Source organism: Saimiri boliviensis, chromosome 7 (genome assembly GCF_048565385.1).
Source record: "Saimiri boliviensis isolate mSaiBol1 chromosome 7, mSaiBol1.pri, whole genome shotgun sequence".
In the NCBI taxonomy this organism is placed as follows: domain Eukaryota; kingdom Metazoa; phylum Chordata; class Mammalia; order Primates; family Cebidae; genus Saimiri; species Saimiri boliviensis.
The window spans coordinates 67,660,074-67,679,712 of record NC_133455.1 but is presented as its reverse complement, the minus strand read 5'-3'; the positions used below and the strand labels follow the sequence as shown (position 1 = coordinate 67,679,712).

Genomic DNA, 19,639 nt, shown 5'->3' with positions numbered 1-19,639 from the left:
ACGGAAATGATTTTTTGGAATATAGGCTTATTCCTCAACAGACTCTCTGTGCTGAGGGGATGAGGCTTTGGGGTAAAGATAAATATGACCTTGCCTCTGCCCTACAGAAGTCCTGCAACATGGCTGATTGTCACACAAGGAGGACTGTGATGATGAGCCATAAGGGAGGTAGACACGCCACTAACGAAGAACAGAAGAGAGGGAAACAAATTCCTACCTAGAGACTCTGGTGTTAGCATCCACACCTGGTTGAGAGTTTATGTCCTGTTGGCTAGACAGTTAACCCCTTCTCTGCTTAATACTGGGGGCTCATTTTTCCGTGCCAATGACCAATAGATGTGCTTTTGAAAACCTATGAGGAGAAGCATTTAGGATCTTGGGCTTGCTGGCAGCTTGTTGAAAGAAAAAGTGGGAAACAGGAAGAAGGATTTTGTTCTATAGGATTCCTGTTCTGTTCTCAGAGAGAGTAACACTTAACACTCTTTGCAGCTGTAGGTCAATGTCCTTGTGGGACCGTGGGAATTCAGGATAAATGTTCCTATTTTATGGATGAAAAAATTGAGGATACCAGTTTGGGTAGAGGCAAAATCACAACCAGATCAAGATTCTTAACTTCCATATCTCTCAAAGAATGCGAAGCGTATTATCTAGAAAAGCACATTGAGATTATGTAAAAGTTGAAACTTTAAAAACATGGAAATAGAATGCGTTATGTAATATCCAAGTTGCGTTAATTCTACTCTCCACATTTCAAGAGAATAGGAGGACTCTCTCTCAACCTGACTTAAAAAAAATTGGTGAAAGGATCTAGAAGGAGAAGATGTTCTGGAGAGAGAGAGGGGAGGGAGACCAGGTGTGAGGGCAGAAATAAAATGGAGTCAGACCTGCAGATTGAGCATCTAGCACAAATCCGGCTCAATAAATGTTTGTTTCTTTCCTTCATAGAGGGACCAAGACCCCGCTGAAGCTGGCACAGCCTGAGCATGGCCATGGTGGAGTACAGGAAGAACTGGGGCATTGCTGAGATATCTGCAGATAATGACACATTTGACTTTGGATTGAGACTCTCTCCAAAGCTTTTAGCTTTATGATTTATTTGTATGATTATAATTATACAAACTAGATTGGAAAAAAAAAATCAAGGGAACACATAGATTTGTTTCCTTCAGCTTTCTTTTACTGCAAATCAAATACCTTGAGTAGTCCCCTGTTCTTTACCCACAAGCCAACCCCTGCCATGTAGTTGGGACATAGGATTGGAAGCTAGGTGGGGGGGATGCCGAGGGCGAATAGCATTCATCGAGTTTCTGCCGTGTTTAGCTCATGTGTGTATTGTTCTGTTTTCACAATAGCCATATTTTTATTATTCTTGTTCACTTTTTATAGATGAGAAATCTGAGGCTCAAAGGGGATTATGGATTTTCCGAGGTCATTTAACAAGATGAGAGAAAATTGGGACTTGACCTCGAAGCTTATGCTTTCCACATTATGTTGTGATAACTTTGTACTGGGATCTGAACAACTTGGTTCTGTAATTTACGGTGCCTGTGGAGAGTACATCTTCAGAGTAACCACAAGACAGGAACGTGGCAAGGAGGAAAGGAAAAGGAATTATCTTTGTCTCACCCCAAACAATAATAATACTGACATTTTATTATGCATTGTGGTTTTCAAAACACTTCGTATGAATTTCCCATTTTATAACTAGGACTGCAGAGCCTCCGGGTTTCATTCAAGGCTACACAGCCAAGAAGTGCCAAAACTGGGACTCAAACCCAGAACTTCAGACTAAATTCAGTTTTATTACTGCAAAGTCCGTCTCCCACGTATTTGGCCCACGTGGACAGACGAAGTGGTTGAGTTTAAGTGTGAGTCTCTGCGCAGGCTGGATGGTCTTCTGATACTCATGCATGTATGGATGTCATTGAAGAGCCTGACTTCCTAATCACTTCTCGGAATCATCATGCAATACGTGATTACTGACTGACTGAATCAGTATACACCTGGATCTTTGTTTGCAAACTTTTTGGGTGTCCTGCATCACAGAAAGCCAGAAAGAGAGAAACTTTTCTTATATCCCTCATCCTCTGGGTGTTCATGTAGACAAGGGACAGTTGATGATTATAAAAACCATCATGGTTATAAAAATATCTTTATTCAGTGCCAAGTTATTGTGTAGTTCTGTTGTGGCATGGGCAGAAAAGAGCCAAGATATTTTGGGAAACGACAACTCTTTTGCAGTATCCTAGGCTAATTTCTTTCTGTAAGAGGATGCTGATTTCCAATTAGCATTTAACGCCATTAAAGACTTTTGCAGTCTCCCCTACACTTGTTGGAACTCTTTCTGGGGAAGAGGGAAAATCAAGGAGAACTATAAGGCTGGCACTGAGGGGCTCCTGCAGTCTCTAAACCCATCATCCCTTTCACTGTTAAACTGACGTGGTGAGCCTGCACAGGCGTGGGTGGTAGCCGACCTCCCTTGGGTAGGTCCAGAACAGGGAGCAGCATTCTGCAGAAGGAAGGTCCTTTTCCAGATTGAGAAACCCAAATCCTGATCTCCTCTTTTGATGATTTTACAAAAATCAAATTGTGTGACAGATGCCCAGATAAACAGAAGTTTGCAATCAAAGCAAGTTCTGGGATGGAGCTGATTAGTAGATTTTTAATGGCTATTAGCTTGATAATCACTCACCAGGAATAGCTCCCAGGCAGACCAAACCCATGTATAAGTGGGTCCACACCCATGTACACCAACACCTAGCTATCAGGTATATAAGGGGACCCTGAAAGCTTCCCAACGGCAGAGTTGAGTCTCCAGCCTTGACGCTTCTCAAGAGCCTTCGACTTTCCTCCCTGGGCAAAACCATCATGAGTTGTCAGATGTCGTGCAAATCTCGAGGAAGAGGAGGAGGTGGAGGAGGATTCCGGGGCTTCAGCAGCGGCTCAGCTGTGGTGTCTCGTGGAAGCCGGAAATCGACTTCCAGCTTCTCCTGCTTGAGCCGCCATGGTGGTGGTGGCGGGGGCTTCGGTGGAGGCGGCTTTGGCAGCCGGAGTCTTGTTGGCCTTGGAGGGAGCAAGAGCATCTCCATTAGTGTGGCTGGAGGAGGTGGAGGCTTTGGCGTCGGTGGTGGATTTGGTGGCAGAGGAGGTGGTTTTGGAGCCGGCAGCGGCTTTGGAGCCGGCAGCGGCTTTGGAGGTGGCAGTGGCTTTGGAGGCGGTGGTTTCGGAGGAGGCGGCTTTGGTGGAGGCCGCTTTGGAGGTTTTGGGGGCCCCGGAGGTGTTGGAGGTTTTGGGAGTCCTGGTGGCTTCGGGCCTGGAGGATACCCTGGTGGCGGCATCCACGAAGTCTCTGTCAACCAGAGCCTCCTGCAGCCTCTCAACGTGAAAGTTGACCCAGAGATCCAGAATGTGAAGGCCCAAGAGCGGGAGCAGATCAAAACTCTCAACAACAAATTTGCCTCCTTCATCGACAAGGTGAGTCCGGAGGAGACGGCTCCCACTGACGCTCAGACACCTCACTTCCAGCACCAGCTGAAAAGAAAATGACACCGATTCGTGTTTCTTAGGAGCCAGTGGTGTACGCAGTCGCCTAGGTTATTTGCAGTTTCCAGATGGGAAAGGCACCAGTTTTGCGAGCTGCATCTCCCACAGCACCCTGCGGTTAGGAAGCATTTGTCCCTTTGGGTTTATTGTTATAGTCCAGATAAATAATATTTATGGAAAATTCTGAAAACCATAAAAAATGGATATAGGCAATTGTGGAACTGATCCATGGGACAGCAGGTTTTGGAAGGGACTGGGCAGACATCTAAGGGAGGTAGTGCTTCCTTCCTTAGCAGTGATTATTAAATTCTGGGAAGCGGAACCTGAAATACCTGCTTGGGAGTGTGTGAAAATCCTGCCTTCAAGTGAAGCATTCTCAGTTTTGTGATCTATAAAGTCTTTACTGGTGTCACTTTGGAGTGTTACTGGGTTTTCTCCTATTTCAGGGCAGACGAACCTGTCTTGGTTTATCTGCCTTGAAATAGGCAGGGATTTACAAGGCTCTTAAAAATCAGGCTGAGGAGCCCTGCCCTCAAGGACTCTCATACTCAGCACCGTTGGGAGCAGTGCTGGCAGATGCCTGCTTTTGGTTTTCCCCAGAATTTATGGGATCTTTGCTGGAAATTCAACCAGGATCGGGGAGGGAAATTACCTGGAGTCTTGGGAGAGGCTGCAAACAAAACAGTGAGCAGGGAAGCAGCCAAGAGACTCATCTTCATGGAGAGAGCCAGATGTAGCATTAGGAGTCTGTGGGACTTTCCAGGGGTGAAGGCAGGGAGCTCAGAGGCTCTGCCCAGCATGACTCGGCATTCAGCCTCAGAGACTTCTCGAGGTCCTGAGCTGCCCCTGGCCAGCATGGCTTGCAGTTGTGAAGGATGATCCAGAGCTCATGTGCTCTCCTTCTGGTCACGGCAGGTGCGGTTCTTGGAGCAGCAGAACCAGGTGTTACAGACCAAATGGGAGCTGCTACAACAAATGAATGTTGGCACCCGCTCCGTCAATCTGGAGCCCATCTTCCAGGCATACATCGACAACCTCAAGAGACACCTAGATGGGCTCACTGCGGAAAGAACATCACAAAATTCAGAGCTGAACAACATGCAGGATCTTGTGGAGGATTATAAGAAGAAGTAGGTGGCAGAGTAAACGCTGAGTGGAGATCAACATGGCGCTGAGCCATTTGATCATTCCTCAGAAAGCCACTCATCTCCCAGTTGCGTTTGCGGTGATAACGGGGAAAGGGATATGTATCTTGGTTGATTATTAGTGAGGCTTTAGAGATCATTTTTGTTTTTTATATGTTTGAGAGTCAGTTTATAGAAATCTATCTTTAGTCTGGAAACCATAGTTTCAATTTAGACATTTTTAAACATCTAAATTGAATGTCTAAATTTTAAATGCCTAAATTTAAGAGTGTAATATTCCCAGAGAATGGGACATTTTGGGTGAATCCAGTATGGAAAGGAAAAGAAAAAAATAAATGAGAACTAATCTGACTGCTGTATCATCTGGGTCCCAATAGGTATGAGGATGAAATCAACAAGCGCACAGCTGCTGAGAATGATTTTGTGACACTTAAAAAGGTGAGCAAGAGAATGTCTTGGCTGGGGGCGGGGATAGGAGCGCGTCACAGTCCCAGTGTGTCTAAGCAGACAGGTTGGAAAACAATTGTGAGTGCGAAAGCAGCAACCAGAGAAAGGGGCTGAAAGCAACCAGGGCCCACTCCCTTATAAGCAAGAGTGTGTCTGCAGATCGAGCTTCTGGATCCAGTTTTCAAAGCTGCTCTGCGTTTTTGGTAGAATGCTTCCCAGTAGTAATAAAGCCTCTATTGGGCTATGATAAATACAAGCACAAAAATCTCTTTATACTCCCCTTCTAAAGAGCTGAGGAAGGAAAGGGACTTCCCTTAGAATGCCTGCTTAAAGTTACTGTTGGTTGTGCTGACAAATGTTTGAGCTCGCAGGCCAGAAGCCTGGTTTCTCCTCCTGGGTTCTGCAGGGGCTTTGGTGTGCATTCTGGGGAAATTCAGGAGAGGTGAGATGGACAGACAGGAAGAGAGAGCGGAGGAAGCCCACAGAGAACACTGGATCCCATTGGAGGAACGCACCATGTCCCAAGCAGGAGTGGGGGGCTGGTTGGTAAAGCTCGGTCACATAGGAGCTCTGATGGTCCTGAGGGGTGTGGGCAGGAACGTGGGCATGGAGTCCCTGGCAGAGATGTATGGTGAACTGCACAACCAAAGGAGTCCCATGGGGACCGAGCTTGCCTGGGGGAGCCTGAGATGTTGGAGAGGAACCAGCAGGGACTGAGTAGAGTGGAGTGGCAGAGAGAGGAAGAGCCCTGTACGGGGAACCGTGCAAGGTAGGGGGGTGTGGGTTTCACCAGAGGTCCTGACTTTCCTTGCAGGACGTGGACAATGCCTACATGATAAAGGTGGAGCTGCAGTCCAAGGTGGACCTGCTGAACCAGGAAATTGAGTTCCTGAAAGTTCTCTATGATGCGGTAAGGAAGCTGCTCCAGGACAGACCCTTACTTCCCACCCTTCGCACAGAAACAGAGCCTTTCCACTTGGTGAAAAAGTGGCGGGAGTGGGGTTTATGGACCAGCTGACTTCAACCTGCCATCATTCCAGGCCACTGGGGGGCTTTCATAGGCTAGGTTTCGTGGGCGAGGAATTTTCTCCTCTGATGTTACAGGAAGAAAGGTTCAGGAAATACCAGGACAGCCTCCCCTTCCTCCATTCCCCAAATGTCCAGCTCCCCTGGGGAAGAGACAAGTCGGGTGTCCATTCCTGTGCCCACTGCACTTCAGAGGTCAAAGTGCATTTGTCTCCTATCCCCTTCCCTGACCCAAGGGCACATGGATGATTTCTGAAACAGGGAGTACCGTTTAAGGTACAGGAAGTATTTGCCATGGGCCAGCTTCTGTCTGGGGGCATTATCATAACTGGCCTAAGTGGTGAAGGTTGTTAACTAGGAGGCTCAGAAATACAGGTGCCTCTCCCCCAGATTCTCAGAATGACCTTGGGAAAGGCCCAGGAGTGGATGGTTACATGATTTTCTTCCCCACTAGTGGGTCCTCAGTCTGAGGGTCTGCATTTCCCTGATGCTGGGAGACAGAGATCTCCTCTGCCTGTGGCTGTAGCTGGATGTCATGACCAGATCTTCCTGTGTGTTACAGGAGATGTCCCAGATGCACCAGACTATCACTGACACCAACGTCATCCTCTCCATGGACAACAGCCGCAGCCTGGACCTGGACAGCATCATTGCTGAGGTCAAGGCCCAGTACGAGGAGATCGCCCAGAGGAGCAAGGATGAAGCAGAGGCCTTGTATCACAGCAAGGCAAGTACAGGGAATGCAGGAAGAGCCACAGGCTCCCTGCCATGAGCTGGGTTGCACCCCCACCTGGAGAGATTACTGTTTTGTTTTGTTTTTTTTTTTTTTTTTTGGCTAATGGAAGTTGGGCACCATTCCCAAGAAACGATGTTGAGAATGCCACCAAGTCCTTTTGGGAATGTGAGCTGGACTCTACCTCTCATGAACGCAGCCATGGCATTTAGCTGGGTTGACCCTCCCTGGACCAGTAACCAGCTCTCCTTCACTCCAGTCACTCTGGAATGTGAGCCAGGCTGGAACTTCCTTGTAAACTGTCCTCCTCTACCCATATCAGTATGAGGAGCTCCAGGTGACTGCCGGGAAACATGGAGACAGCCTGAAAGAGATCAAGATGGAGATCAGCGAGCTGAACCGCGTGATCCAGAGGCTGCAGGGGGAGATCGCGCATGTGAAGAAGCAGGTGAGGCCCAGCCCTGTCCAGGGAGGGGCGGGAAGTTGTCTCTGGGTGTGCGTGAGAGTGTGGTTGTGTGTGAGTGTGCATATGAGAGACACTGAGATGTTGTACTTCAGCATGTATCAATCCCAATGTCCCCAGTTTAACATAATTTAAGCCTTATTATTAACAATTCTTGGAGTGCTCTAAGAGACATTCCAAAGTAAGGATTTGCAAAGGGGAAGAATTATGCTCACTTGTTTATATGAGTAAAAGGAAGTCACAACAAATAGAGCAGACGTTAGTTTGATTGATTTGCTGTGGATTGCATGGAGCTTCCTTTTTGTGTTCAGCATGGGCCCTAAGCACCAGCCGACTGGCTTCATAGAGGGGCAGTGAGTGTGGGGGCAGCTGGCCTGGGGCTGGATGTTAGCTTTGGAATAGAAAAGGCAGAGGCAGAGAATGATTCCATCAGCAGCAGAAGGTTTGCCAAGCAGACCATTTCGAATGTTTTCATTTCCATCTGTAAGATGGGATCATGATTCTGGCCCTGTGGTGTGAGGATCAAAGGGTGTTAGAGGGAAAGCCAAAGCATGTCATCAAAGGTGACAGGGGACAAAGATGCGCCAGAGACAGCAGCAAGCCTGTTTGCAACTTGCATAAACTCCAGAGGGGACCTAACACTTCCCGGGCCAGTGGTTCTGGCTTCTCGCACTTCAAATGCCTCTGCTCCCTATCCCCTTCCATCAGGCAGAATCTACTCTCTGTCCTTCTCTCACAGTGTAAGAATGTGCAAGATTCCATCGCAGATGCCGAGCAGCGTGGGGAGCACGCCCTCAAGGATGCCAGGAACAAGCTGAATGACCTGGAGGATGCCCTGCAGCAGGCCAAGGAGGACCTGGCCCGGCTGCTGCGTGACTACCAGGAGCTGATGAACGTGAAGCTGGCCCTGGACGTGGAGATCGCCACCTACCGCAAGCTGCTGGAGGGCGAGGAGTGCAGGTGAGGGCACTGGGAAGAGAGAAGGGGACCCTGGGCTGTCCTCTCCTTTCTCCTAGAACCAGGGCTGGAGACAAAGACAGGGAAAGCAGGGGATGGGGCAGGGCCTTCTGACAACCGAGAGCTGACATTCTCTGTGTTCCCCAAGCAGAAACTCAGGACACAAAGCTTGAGTGGAGAGTTGTACATTTATCAGTATGAAATGATGCGTAAGACACATTGAATTAAGCTAAGCAGTAAGTTAAACATCCTGGTCTTTTCTGAAAGTGAAAACAAAATCATGGGAAAACCAGTTCGTTTTAGACAGTCTCTAGGTCCACAGAATGAGTGGTCTCTGTGCCCTCCACCGTGTGACCCACACAGGGGAGGTGATGTGTTGAAGTGTGCTCACAGTGGGGACGTACTGACCGGAGCAGGCGCCAGCCCCAGTTCTTTGCAGGTTTCTGGAGTGACAAACAAAACCCTTTGCTAGCATTCAAAAGAGGGACCCTTTGCTTCCTCTGTAGTCTGAGAACTTTGTCCGTATTATCAGCATCTTGGGTGACTTAATCTGGCTGAAGCATTTGGAAGGGGAAAAGCTACCCCAGGCCGTCAGCAAGCCAGCATGACAAAGAGGGAGTGGCTTTCTTCTGGTGGTTTCTCTATCCCTGTCTAGATGCGATGCAGTGCCTTCTATGCCCAGCTTGTAAGGGGAAGTGGAAACGTTTTCAGTTGAAGCTGAAGAGGGTGGGGAAGAAGAGAGGAGGAGAGGCTCTGCAGAGTCACAGTTCTTTCTGAGTGGAATGCTCACAGGCAGCCTCCTTGTAATATTTCTGGTGTGGCATGGATTCTGAATAACAGACTCTCCAAGATGGACTTAAATACAAAAGTGGGTTTCAAAGTCGGAAGTGAATTTGCTTTTCAGTTACCTTGGATCAACCATGCAACTGTTCACTTTTTATCAGAGCAAAAAATCGAGATGGATTGAGATGCAAGGTTGTGCGTAAATGGAGGGGGGTCTGTCATCACGGTGTGACCTGATAGCACAGAAGAAAGTGGGGTCTGTGAGTGCTGGTGGCTGCTTTTAGAGGCTAAACTGCACATTTCTGGCTGGAAGTTGTAAAATAGTGTGCATAAAGAACCCGAGTGTTCCAGCACAGCTTGTTTCTTCTCTCTCTCACAGGATGTCTACAGACCTCAGCAGCAGCGTGACTGTGTGTGAGTAGTGGGGTGTGGTCCTATTCCAAAGGGTGGTGTGTGGGGTAGGGGCAGGGAGAGGCAGTCAGAGTCTCTGTGGTAACAACACCTCTCTCTGCAGCTGTGACGAGCAGCACCATTTCATCAAATGTGGCATCCAAGGCTGGCTTTGGAGGTTCTGGAGGTAGAGGGTCCAGTTCTGGAGGAGGATATAGCTCTGGAAGCAGCAGTTATGGCTCTGGAGGCCGAGGGTCTGGCTCCAGAGGCGGCGGTGGCGGAGGCTCTGTCTCTGGAGGAGGATACGGTTCTGGCGGTGGTTCTGGAGGAAGATACGGATCTGGAGGCAGCTCTGGAGGAGGATATGGCTCTGGAGGCGGAAAACATGGCTCTGGAGGTGGAAAACACAGCTCTGGAGGTGGCTCTAGAGGAGGCTCAAGCTCTGGAGGAGGATATGGCTCTGGAGGGGGAGGTTCTAGCTCTGTAAAGGGTAGCTCTGGTGAAGGTTTCAGTTCCAGTGTAAGCTTCTCTTTTAGATAAAGATGAGCCCCCTGCCCCCACCACCGATTCTCCCATGCCAGACTCTCCCACTCCAGAATGTAGAAGCCTGTCTCTGTACCTCTAACTGGATGCAGGTTAAATTTTGTCATTTATCTCTGATGGCATTTTGGGGGAAAAGAATGTCCACATACACATTTTGAAAGATCTTCTCTCCAAACCAGTTAGTTAGAGCCAGTGACGTCACCATGTCCTGGGGGAGAATCTGTGGTGTCTAGGTCTGCGCTTCTAGCCATGTCCCATGCCCGCCCCACCCCCATGCCTCTTTACATTGCCCACTTTCCAGATGGGTATTCTGTGGAGGACCCAGGCCCACCCAGCGATTTCATCTCTACAGCTGGCAGTGCCGGGGGAAATGTGTTTCTGTGTACATAGCTCCTCTTGTCCACCCTGCTTTTGGACGTGCTGTGATTTGGGGGTCTTCGTAATAAATTTCATTTGCAATTCATATCACGTGCTGTCTGGGTGATGTCAAACCTTGGTGGAAGTGGGCAGCCACAGAAAGGGAGGTTTGGACATGAGGAAGGGGTGGCTTCTGGGTGAGGAACGTGCCTCCCTGAGGGAAGCCCAAGTGCCAGCCTCTGGACAGATCGTGGGGTGGGGTGACCCTGGAGTCTGGGGATGGGTGTAAGGTTCTTGGAAAGTATTTACCAGATTTGGGGGCTGTGGCGTTGCTGGAAGGTGGACAGGGGATTTGTGGAAGAGTCTCTTTTTCAGAAAAACCCATTCTTCCTGAGCATTTCCCACAGACTGCCCTCTGCCTTTTCTAACAAGGGCTTTGGTCTGAGATCACTTCTCACGAGGGTGAACCAGCCGAGCCCCTGCCACCATCACAGTGAATTTCCAAAGCGCCGAGCTTCCAACGCAGACTTGCCTCAGCCTGACGTAGGTCCTGGCCTCTGTCCCTGTGGGGTCTCTGAGCAAGCCTGGAGGACACCTGGGATGTGTCGGGGGACTATAAAGTGGCCTCCAAAACAGCCAGTTCTATTTTCACAGAGCACCCACTCCTGTCAGAGGTGTCCCATCACACTCAGCAAACAAGCCATTCTCTCTTCCCTCACCGCAGCCCCCAGGGCCTGTCCCATGGATGCCATCAGGGTGGACTTCTCCTGTAGGTGTGAAGATGCCTTCGGCCCCTTCCCCAGAAAGGCCTTGTCACCTGACTGAGGCTTCCAGGGAGTTCAGGGATGGTGGGGCAGGTGGGATTGGGCATGCTCGGGGTTGGTATTAGACAGGTCAGAGTTGCTCAAATGGGAGCTGGTGGCTTAGGCTGGGTCAGCTTAGCTTCATGCATGTGGTATTCCATTATAGCAGCTATGCTTAAAGCCACTCAGAGCCAGTTCTGGAGGGTCCTCTTTTTTCCCACTCCATCCCAGATTTAAAACCTTGGAGAGTCCTTAGTTGAGTCTGTGACTGTCTTCCTGTTCCCAGAGGTTGCAGGGATGGCTCTAATAGAGAACAGATTCGTTCACCTGCCTCTAAGCCAGCCTGGACACAGGTATGAGGGTGCTGCAGGAACAGTTCCAAAGGCCACAGGTGGCAAGGTGTCGAGGTGCCATGCTGCGCATTCTAGAGCGATCTGCTCAGAGAAGGGTCTTGAGAACCACCTGGGCCTTGGTCACGGGGAGAGGTCTGTGGAGAGAGGGTACAGGCTGGGAAGAAGCGGCGTGGGCAGCTGGCTGTTTTTGAGTATGTACGTCGCATAGACATGAACACAACCTTTAACAAGGTCTTGTGTCCCAGACATTTGAGGCTGGATAGGAGCTTTGACAGTCAGTGTATTTGAACTTTTCACTTAGGTGAGGAAACAGGTGAGGCCCAGGGTGGACACAGAAACCAGGTCTCCCCCTCCCAATTCATTCATTTTTTTAAAAGGCTTTGGGAATGGCGATACATTCCAATAACTTTCTGAGGGGAAAAGAGGTGAGGCAGGTAAGGTGGCAGATTTTATTCCTGGAGGGGCCTTAATTCTTCTTTTTTTTTTTTTTTTTTTTTTTTTGAGATGGAGTCTCGCTCTGTTGCCCAGGCTGGAGTGCAGTGACATGATCTCAGCTCACTGCAACCTCTGCCTCCCGGCTCGAGGATTTTCCTGCCTCAGTCTCCCAAGTAGCTGAGATTACAGACATGTACCACCATACCTGACTAAGTTTTGTATGGGGTTTCATCATGTTGCCCAGACTGGGCTTAACTCCTGACCTCAAGTGATCTGCCCACCTTAGCCTCCCAAAGTGCTGGGATCACAGGCTTGAGCGAGTGTGCCTGGCCTTAATTCCTGAGACTTTCAGTGGTCTGAGCCTCTGGCTCCTTCTATCGTTCCCACTTCCTCATCCCTTCCCAATCTGAGACACAGCCCCTTTTTTCCCCCTGGATCAGATACATGCTGGATTCCAATATGAAATTAGTCTTGTACATTAACTCGGAGGGATCCAGGCCTGAGGCATGACAGAAACCAAGCTCTAAGCAGGTATTGGAGAGAGGGGCTAGCTCTGGAGAGGGACTCTCCTTTCCCTCCGAAGTGTCATAGAGTAGCCCAGCAGCAGGGCCACACCAGCCCATAGGGTCCTCTACTGCTCTGCCAGATTTGGTAATTGACTTGTCAGGTCCTGGGCTTCAGAGGGGAGACAGGCACAGGCAGAAGGGCTTTACGAGCTCAATTTCCATAGGGAATTGGGCTAAACATTTACATTCTGATGGTGTTGCAGAATATTTGGGACACCCTTCCTCTTGTGGTTCCCTCCCTTTCTCTGCCTGTGAGTTTTAGAATGAATTCAAATAAACCTTTTTTCTCCTCCTCACCAAACTCCTTCTTTCCTGTCTACCCAAATGAAATTCCTGGGACAGCTCAACTCCTCCAGGAAGCCCACCTAAATGGGACACTCATGCCTCCTTTTCTTGCCGTGAAGTGGGGAAGGAGTGCCCTGGGAGAGAGGAGGTGGCCTGGGAGCGAGGAGCTGCCTGTGCTGATCCTCACGTTTGTGGGAACTGTTGCATGACATTGGGCAAATCATCTCTCCTCTCCAGGCTCCATTTCTGCCTCACCGTAAGGACTTTCAGGGGCCAAGATTGTTTCTACAGATCCTTCCGGCTCTGATGAAAAGACTCCTGTCTGTGCTACTGGGTCAGCCAGTGCTTACTCCCAAAGTCTTTCAGACTAATAGGGGATTTGGGACACTGTCAGGAGATCTAGAGAGACCCTATGTGAATAGGTGTGAGCATGTGAAGCTCGAAGTGATTTCCATTCTAGTTTAGTAAATGCCCACTGGACAATGACTGTGGGCAAGGTTGTACATGTGGCTATGTGGGCGTAGCAAGACTTATAAGACAGTGTGTCCTGTCAGGGATGTATGGTCTAGTAGGGGATGAATGAGAAATTTGCAAATAGTTATTAACATAAGGCAGAGTGTAGTAGTATGCATTAAATTCATTAAAGGGGCCCTTACTAAAAATGTGTATTCTTTGTTCCAGCATCCCCTCCCCCTCCCTGAGTTTCCACTAGAGAAGAGTCTAGAAATCTGCATTTTTAACCATCTCCTGGGTGATTCTGATGCCGCTGATGCAAGGGCCATGTTCTGGAAAGTGCTGATGGACAGGATAAGGCAGCAGGCTCTGGGATGGACTCAGTTGCTGGCACCTTGGAATTTAGCAGGCACTCAGTGAAAAGCTGACGATCAGATAAAAGAATGTGTGACTTTGGTCAAGTTAGTTAATGACTCTGAGCCTTGCTTTACCCATTTGTAAAGAGGCAATGACAACAGCTTTCTCATAGGGTTGCTGGGAGGGTTACACACTGAAATCAATGATAAATGCTTATTCTGTAGGACCTGTACCATCATAAGCAAGCAGTACTGTAGGCTACATTATTATCATTATTGTAAGTCATAGACAGTATTTTGGGTCCAGAGATGGCCTCACGGACGAGATAACTTCATATCCAGGCACTGGCAGATATGTGGGATTAATTAAGGAGTAATAACAATTCTGCATGAACTCTTTTAGGAGATAGAAGAAGAAACACCTTCCATCTTGTTTTATAAGGCCAGCATTACTTGGATACTAAAATCAGACAAAGACAGTTTAAAGGAAGACACTAAAGACGAATATCCCTCATGGATAAATATATTAAAAACTTATCAGCCAGATATGAGCAAATTCAATCTAGAAATACACAAAAATGGTAATACCTCATGACCACATGAGGTTTACCCCAGAAATAAAAAGCTTGCTCAACATTCAAGGAATCAATGTATTCGCTCTATTGACATATTATAGAAGAAAAAAACATGACTATATCAATAGATGCGAAACACTGGACAAAACTCCACACCCTTCATGGTAAAAACAAACAAACAAACAACAAACTAGGAGTAGAAGGGAACTTGTTTAGCCTGATAAAGGGCATCTATAAAAACCCATGGCTAACATACTTAATGGTGAAAGTCAATGCTTTTCCCATAAGCATTGCTTGGGAACAAGCAAGAGTATTTGCTGTCACTACTCCTATTCAGCATCCTACTGGGATTCCTAAATAGTGCAATAATGCAAGAAAAAGAAATAAAATCATACAGATAGGAAGAAAGAAATCAAACTGATTTGTTAATCTGTGATGTGATTGTGTATGCAGGAAATCCAAAGGTATCTTATTAGTCAATAGAGTTCCGTATTGAGAAAATCTAGATTTATACAGATAGATGGATGCAAATGGTAACAATATTTGTATCGAATGAGTCTTGAAATATCTGATTACTTTCCATTGAAAGAGAGATGGCAGGGGAAGCTGTAGTTCAAGGTGCAGAAAGATGAGTTAATTTAATGCATTGGTGAACTCCAGTAAATTAAAATTTACTACAGATCACATTTTAATGTGCATGCTGTTTATTTTAAAGTCAACTTTAACAAGGATTAATTTATGAATAATAAAATGCATTGTATTACATTTTAAGCGTATAGCTCAATATTTTAAAACAAATGTATACATCCTTATAATCACTACCACAATACCTTATAGAGGATTTCCACCACTCCAAGGAGTCACCCTATGCCCCTAGGCAACTTTTGATCTCCTTGTTGATACCATTGACTGATTTTGCCTGTTCTAGGGTTCCTTAGGGCTGCTCTACCTCCACTCCAACACGGGATATGGCCAGTCTGTTTTAGTCTACAGGGTGTGCGTATTGTCTCATTGTAGTTTCAATAGCATTTTTCTGATGACTTGTGATGTGCAGTGTCCTTTCTGGTGTTTACTGGGCATTTGTACATCTTTTAGGAAGGGTCTCTTCAAATCTCGTGAAGGTTTTTATTTGGCAGTTTGAAATATTATTATTTAGTTGCAGGAGTTCTTTATATACTCCGGATAACAGTCATTTGTCAGGAATGTATTGTGAATATTTTCACTCCGTGTGTGGATTTTCTTGTCATTTTCTTGATGGCATTTTACAAGCAGCAGAAGTTTCTAATGTTGATCAATTCTAATTTATCAAATTTTATTTATAGTTTGGACTTTTTATGTTCCAAGAAATCTTTGCTTACCTAATGTTCACAAACATTTTCTCCTACCATACAAATTTTATTCTAGAATAAGTTTTATAGTTCTAGAGTTTACATTGTCTATACCCCGTTTTAAGTGGTCATTTGGGTATGGTATGAGGGTCAAAGTTCATTTTATTCCCCCAAGTAAATATCCAGTTGTTTGGGCCCCAGCTGTTCAAAAGACTATTGTTTACTTGTTGAACTACCTTGGCAACTTTGTCAAATATCAAATGTAGATATATGTGTGGGTCTGTTTTTGGATTCTTTATTCTGTTGATCGGTTAATGTATCTGTGAAACACTTCTAACATACTGTATTGGTATGGTAGCTTGAATAAGTCTTGAAATAATGTAGTATAATTCCTCCGATTTTCTTCTTCTTTTAAAAAATTATTTGGGATACAATTTTTAAATTTGAATATAAACTTCAGTATCAGCTTGTAAGTTTTTTATCAAGAAATACTGCTGGTTTTTAATGGAAATGGTGTTGAATCTACAGGTCAGTTTGGGGTGAATTGACATTTTAAGTATCTTGAGTCTTTCAATTTATAAACAGTACCTCTCTTCATTGCTTTAGGGCTTCTTTAATTTTTCTCATCAGTGTGTTACACTTTTCAGTGTAGATTTTGTTAAATTTGTCTCTAAGTATTTCATGTTTTCATGCTATTGTAAGTGGTATTTAATTTTTTTTTTTTTGAATAAAGAAGAGGAAGAGAGAGAAAGAGGAAGAGGGAGAGAGGATGGGGGTATTGCTTTATTACCCGGGCTAGAATGCAATCTAAATATGGGTATGCCTATAATTGTCCTTAATAATAGAGATATAAAAGAAAATGAGGGAAGAGAATAACAAACAAGGAGCCAACCAATATTTCGTTTAAACTTCTAAGTTGATATGATGTGGTACTGATAAGAGTGTATATTTTGTATATTTAAAGTGGAGAGTTCTATAAATGTTAATTACATTTACTTGTTCCAGATCTAGTTCAAGTCCTGGATATCATTGTTAATTTTCTGTCTCATTGATCTGTCTAATATTAATGTTGAAGTCTCCCACTATTATTGTGTGGGAGTCTAAGTCTCTTTATAAGTCTTGTATGTCTGGGTATTCCTGTATTGAGTGCATATATATTTGGGATTTTTAGCTCTTCTTGTTGTTGCATTGATCCTTTTATCATTATATAATGTCCTTCTTTGCTTCTTTTGATCTTTGTTGCTTAATTGTAACTTCTGCTTTTTATTTATTTATTTTAGCTCTCTGTTTGGTTGGTAAATCCTTCTCCATCCCTTGTTTTGAGTCTTTGTGTATCCTTGAATGTGAGATGGGTCTGGATGCAGCATACTGATGGGTTTTAGTTTTTTATTCAGATTGCCTGTCTGTCTTTGGATTGGGGGATTTAGTCAATTTAAATTTAGAATTAATAATAATATATGTGAGTTTAATACTGCCATTTAATATTAGCTGGCTATTTTGCCCATTAGTTGATGTAAATTCTTCATTATATTGATGCTCTTTTTGGTATTTTTTTAGAAAGGCTGATACTGTTTGTTCCTTTCTATGTGTAGTGGTTCTTTCAGAAGCTCTTGTAAAGCAGGCCTGGTGGTGATGAAATCTGTGAGTGCTTGCTTATTCACAAAAAACTTTATTTTTCCTTCACTTGTGAAGCTTAGTTTGGCTGGATGTGAAATTCTGGGTTGAAAGTTCTTTTCTTTAAGGATGTTGAATATTGGTCCCCACTCTCTTCTGGCTTGTAGGGTTTCTGCTGAGAGATCTGCTGTAAGTCTGATAGGCTTCCCTTTGTGGGTAACCTGACCTTTCTCTCTGGCTGCCCTTAGTATTTTCTCCTTCATTTCAACCCTGGTGAATCTGACGATTATGTGCCTTGGAGTTGCTCTTCTTGAGGAATATCTCTGTGGTGTTCTCTGTATTACCTGGAGTTGAATATTATCCTGCCTTACTAGGTTGGGAAAATTTTCCTGAATAATGTCCTGAAGCATATTTTCCAGCTTGGATTCATTCTCTTCGTCACATTCAGGTACACCTATCAAGCGTAGATTAAGTCTTTTCACATAGTCTCATATTTCTTGGAGACTTTGCTCGTTCCTTTTTATCCTTTTTTCTCTAATCTTGTCTTGTTTTAATTCATTGAGTTGGTCTTTGACCTCTGATATCCTTTCTTCTGCTTGATCAATTCGGCTGTTAAAACTTGTGCATGCTTCACGAAGTTCTCGTATTGTGTTTCTCAGCTCCATCAATTCACTTATATTCCTCTCTAAATTGTGTATTCTTGTTAACATTTCGTCAAATCTTTCTTCAAAGTTCTTAGTTTCTTTGGATTGGGTTAGAACAAGTTCTTTTAATTCACAGAAGTTTCTCATTATCCACATTTTGAAGCCTGCTTCTGTAATTGGAACACACTCGTTCTCCATCAAGCCTTGTTCCGTTGCTGATGAGGAACTGTGATCCCCCAGCTGAGGGAGAGGTGTTCTGATCTTGGGTATTCTCAGCCTTTTTTGGCTGTTTTCTTCCCTTCATTGTAGATTTATCCATCTGTGGTCTTTATAATTACCGTCTTTGTAATTGGGTTTCTGAGTGGACGTCCAACTTATTGATTCTCAGCGCTGAAATCTGAGCAACCCACTGCGCTGACTAAATCAACGGCGTTAAGATGGATGGTGCTTTTCTGATGCTGCACCAAGAACCGACGCTCCAGGGCGCCGGCAAAACCGCCTCGCCGGTCACAAGAGTCGCGCTGGCGACCCGTGGGGCTCCTCCGCTGGGAATCCCCTGGTGCGTGAGCAACAAGCATTCATGTGAAGGTGTGGCGTCCTCTCGTTCTTTGCACTTTCACTGGGAGCTACAATCCCGAGCTGCTAGTGATCAGCCATCTTGGATCTCTCTCCTATAAAAAATTTTAATTTGCTATGTGTTTGCTGCTCATATATAGAAGCACAATTTTAAAAACTGGCCTTGTTTCTCGTGAGCATGCAAAATTCATTTGTCACTTCTACTAGTTACTTTGTAGATTCCTTAGGATTTTGTATGTGCATGATTATGTTGTCTGTGAATAAAGATGATTTTGACTTCTCTTTCCCAAACTGTTTGCTATTGTTTACCTCCCCTCATTGCTCTGGCTAGGACCTTCAGAGCAGCGTTGAATGGGAGCAGCAAGAGTTACCATCCTTCCCTTTTCCCTAATCTTGGAGGGAAACATTTATTTTTCTTCACTATTGTCTGTAATATTAAATGGTCTTTAAAATTGGTTTGTTTGTTTAGATGAGTAATTCGGGAAGTTTCCTCTACTCCTAGTTCACTGGGTGTTTTATCTTAAGTGAACATTGATATTTTTCAAATACTTTTCAACATTCAGATGATCATATAACTTTTCTCCTTCATTCTGTTAATACAGTGAACTATACTGATTAATTTTAGAATGTTGAATTAATCTTGTATTCCTGGAATAAACTCCATTTGGTCATATTATATTATCCTTTTTTTTTTTTTTTGAGATAGTCTCCCTCTGTCATCAGGCTGGAGTGCGGTGGTGTGATCTTGGCTGACTGTAACCTCCACCTCCCGGGTTCAAGCAATTCTCCTGCCTCAGCCTCCCAAGTAGCTGGGGCTACAGATGTGCACCTCCGTACCCAGCTAATTTTTGTATTTTTAGTAGAACAGGGTTTCACCATGTTGACCAGGATGGTCTCGATCTCTTGACCTTGTGATCTGCCTGCCTTGGCCTCCCAAATGTTATCCTTTTTATATGTTGCTGGATTCAACTTGCCATTTTGTTGAAGATTTTTGTATCTGTCTGGAGGAAGGATACAAAGCACCTGCTTGGTCCAGGTTAACTCCAGTGCTATGGTGGATGTCTTGCAGCAGGTGGTTTAATTCTTCCAAGCCTTCTATGTTGCCGTAAGTTTGGAGTCCAAGCTCCCTGGGGGTCCTGGGATGCTTAGAGAATTAAGGAAGAAGGAAAAGGCTTGATGTGGCTCTGAGAGCCCCAAAAAGTGGGAGACTGAGTGTTTCCAGAGGAGTAATCCTTGCCCGGCTGCATAGGTGCTGGCCCGGGTG

The 19,639-nt window shown here is 45.5% G+C and overlaps 1 protein-coding gene across 1 annotated transcript; it reads left to right on the top strand.

Annotated features, from left to right (window-relative positions):
- Window positions 1-2,800: 2,800 nt before the first annotated feature.
- Window positions 2,801-10,495, top strand: KRT2 (keratin 2). The gene is made up of 9 exons (XM_003939198.3): window positions 2,801-3,474; window positions 4,459-4,673; window positions 5,066-5,126; window positions 5,950-6,045; window positions 6,724-6,888; window positions 7,217-7,342; window positions 8,097-8,317; window positions 9,477-9,511; window positions 9,612-10,495. Exons 1-9 carry the CDS (start codon window positions 2,869-2,871, stop codon window positions 10,025-10,027), a joined length of 1,941 nt encoding a protein of 646 aa, XP_003939247.1. The 5' UTR covers window positions 2,801-2,868; the 3' UTR covers window positions 10,028-10,495.
- Window positions 10,496-19,639: the final 9,144 nt, after the last annotated feature.

Excerpts from the sequence above, each read along its gene's own strand:
- KRT2 (XM_003939198.3), top strand. The coding sequence starts at position 2,869 with ATGAGTTGTCAGATGTCGTGCAAATCTCGAGGAAGAGGAGGAGGTGGA. Across the intron at positions 5,127-5,949 it reads ATTTTGTGACACTTAAAAAG|GACGTGGACAATGCCTACAT; the intron begins GTGAGCAAGAGA and ends CTTTCCTTGCAG. Across the intron at positions 9,512-9,611 it reads CAGCAGCAGCGTGACTGTGT|CTGTGACGAGCAGCACCATT; the intron begins GTGAGTAGTGGG and ends CTCTCTCTGCAG.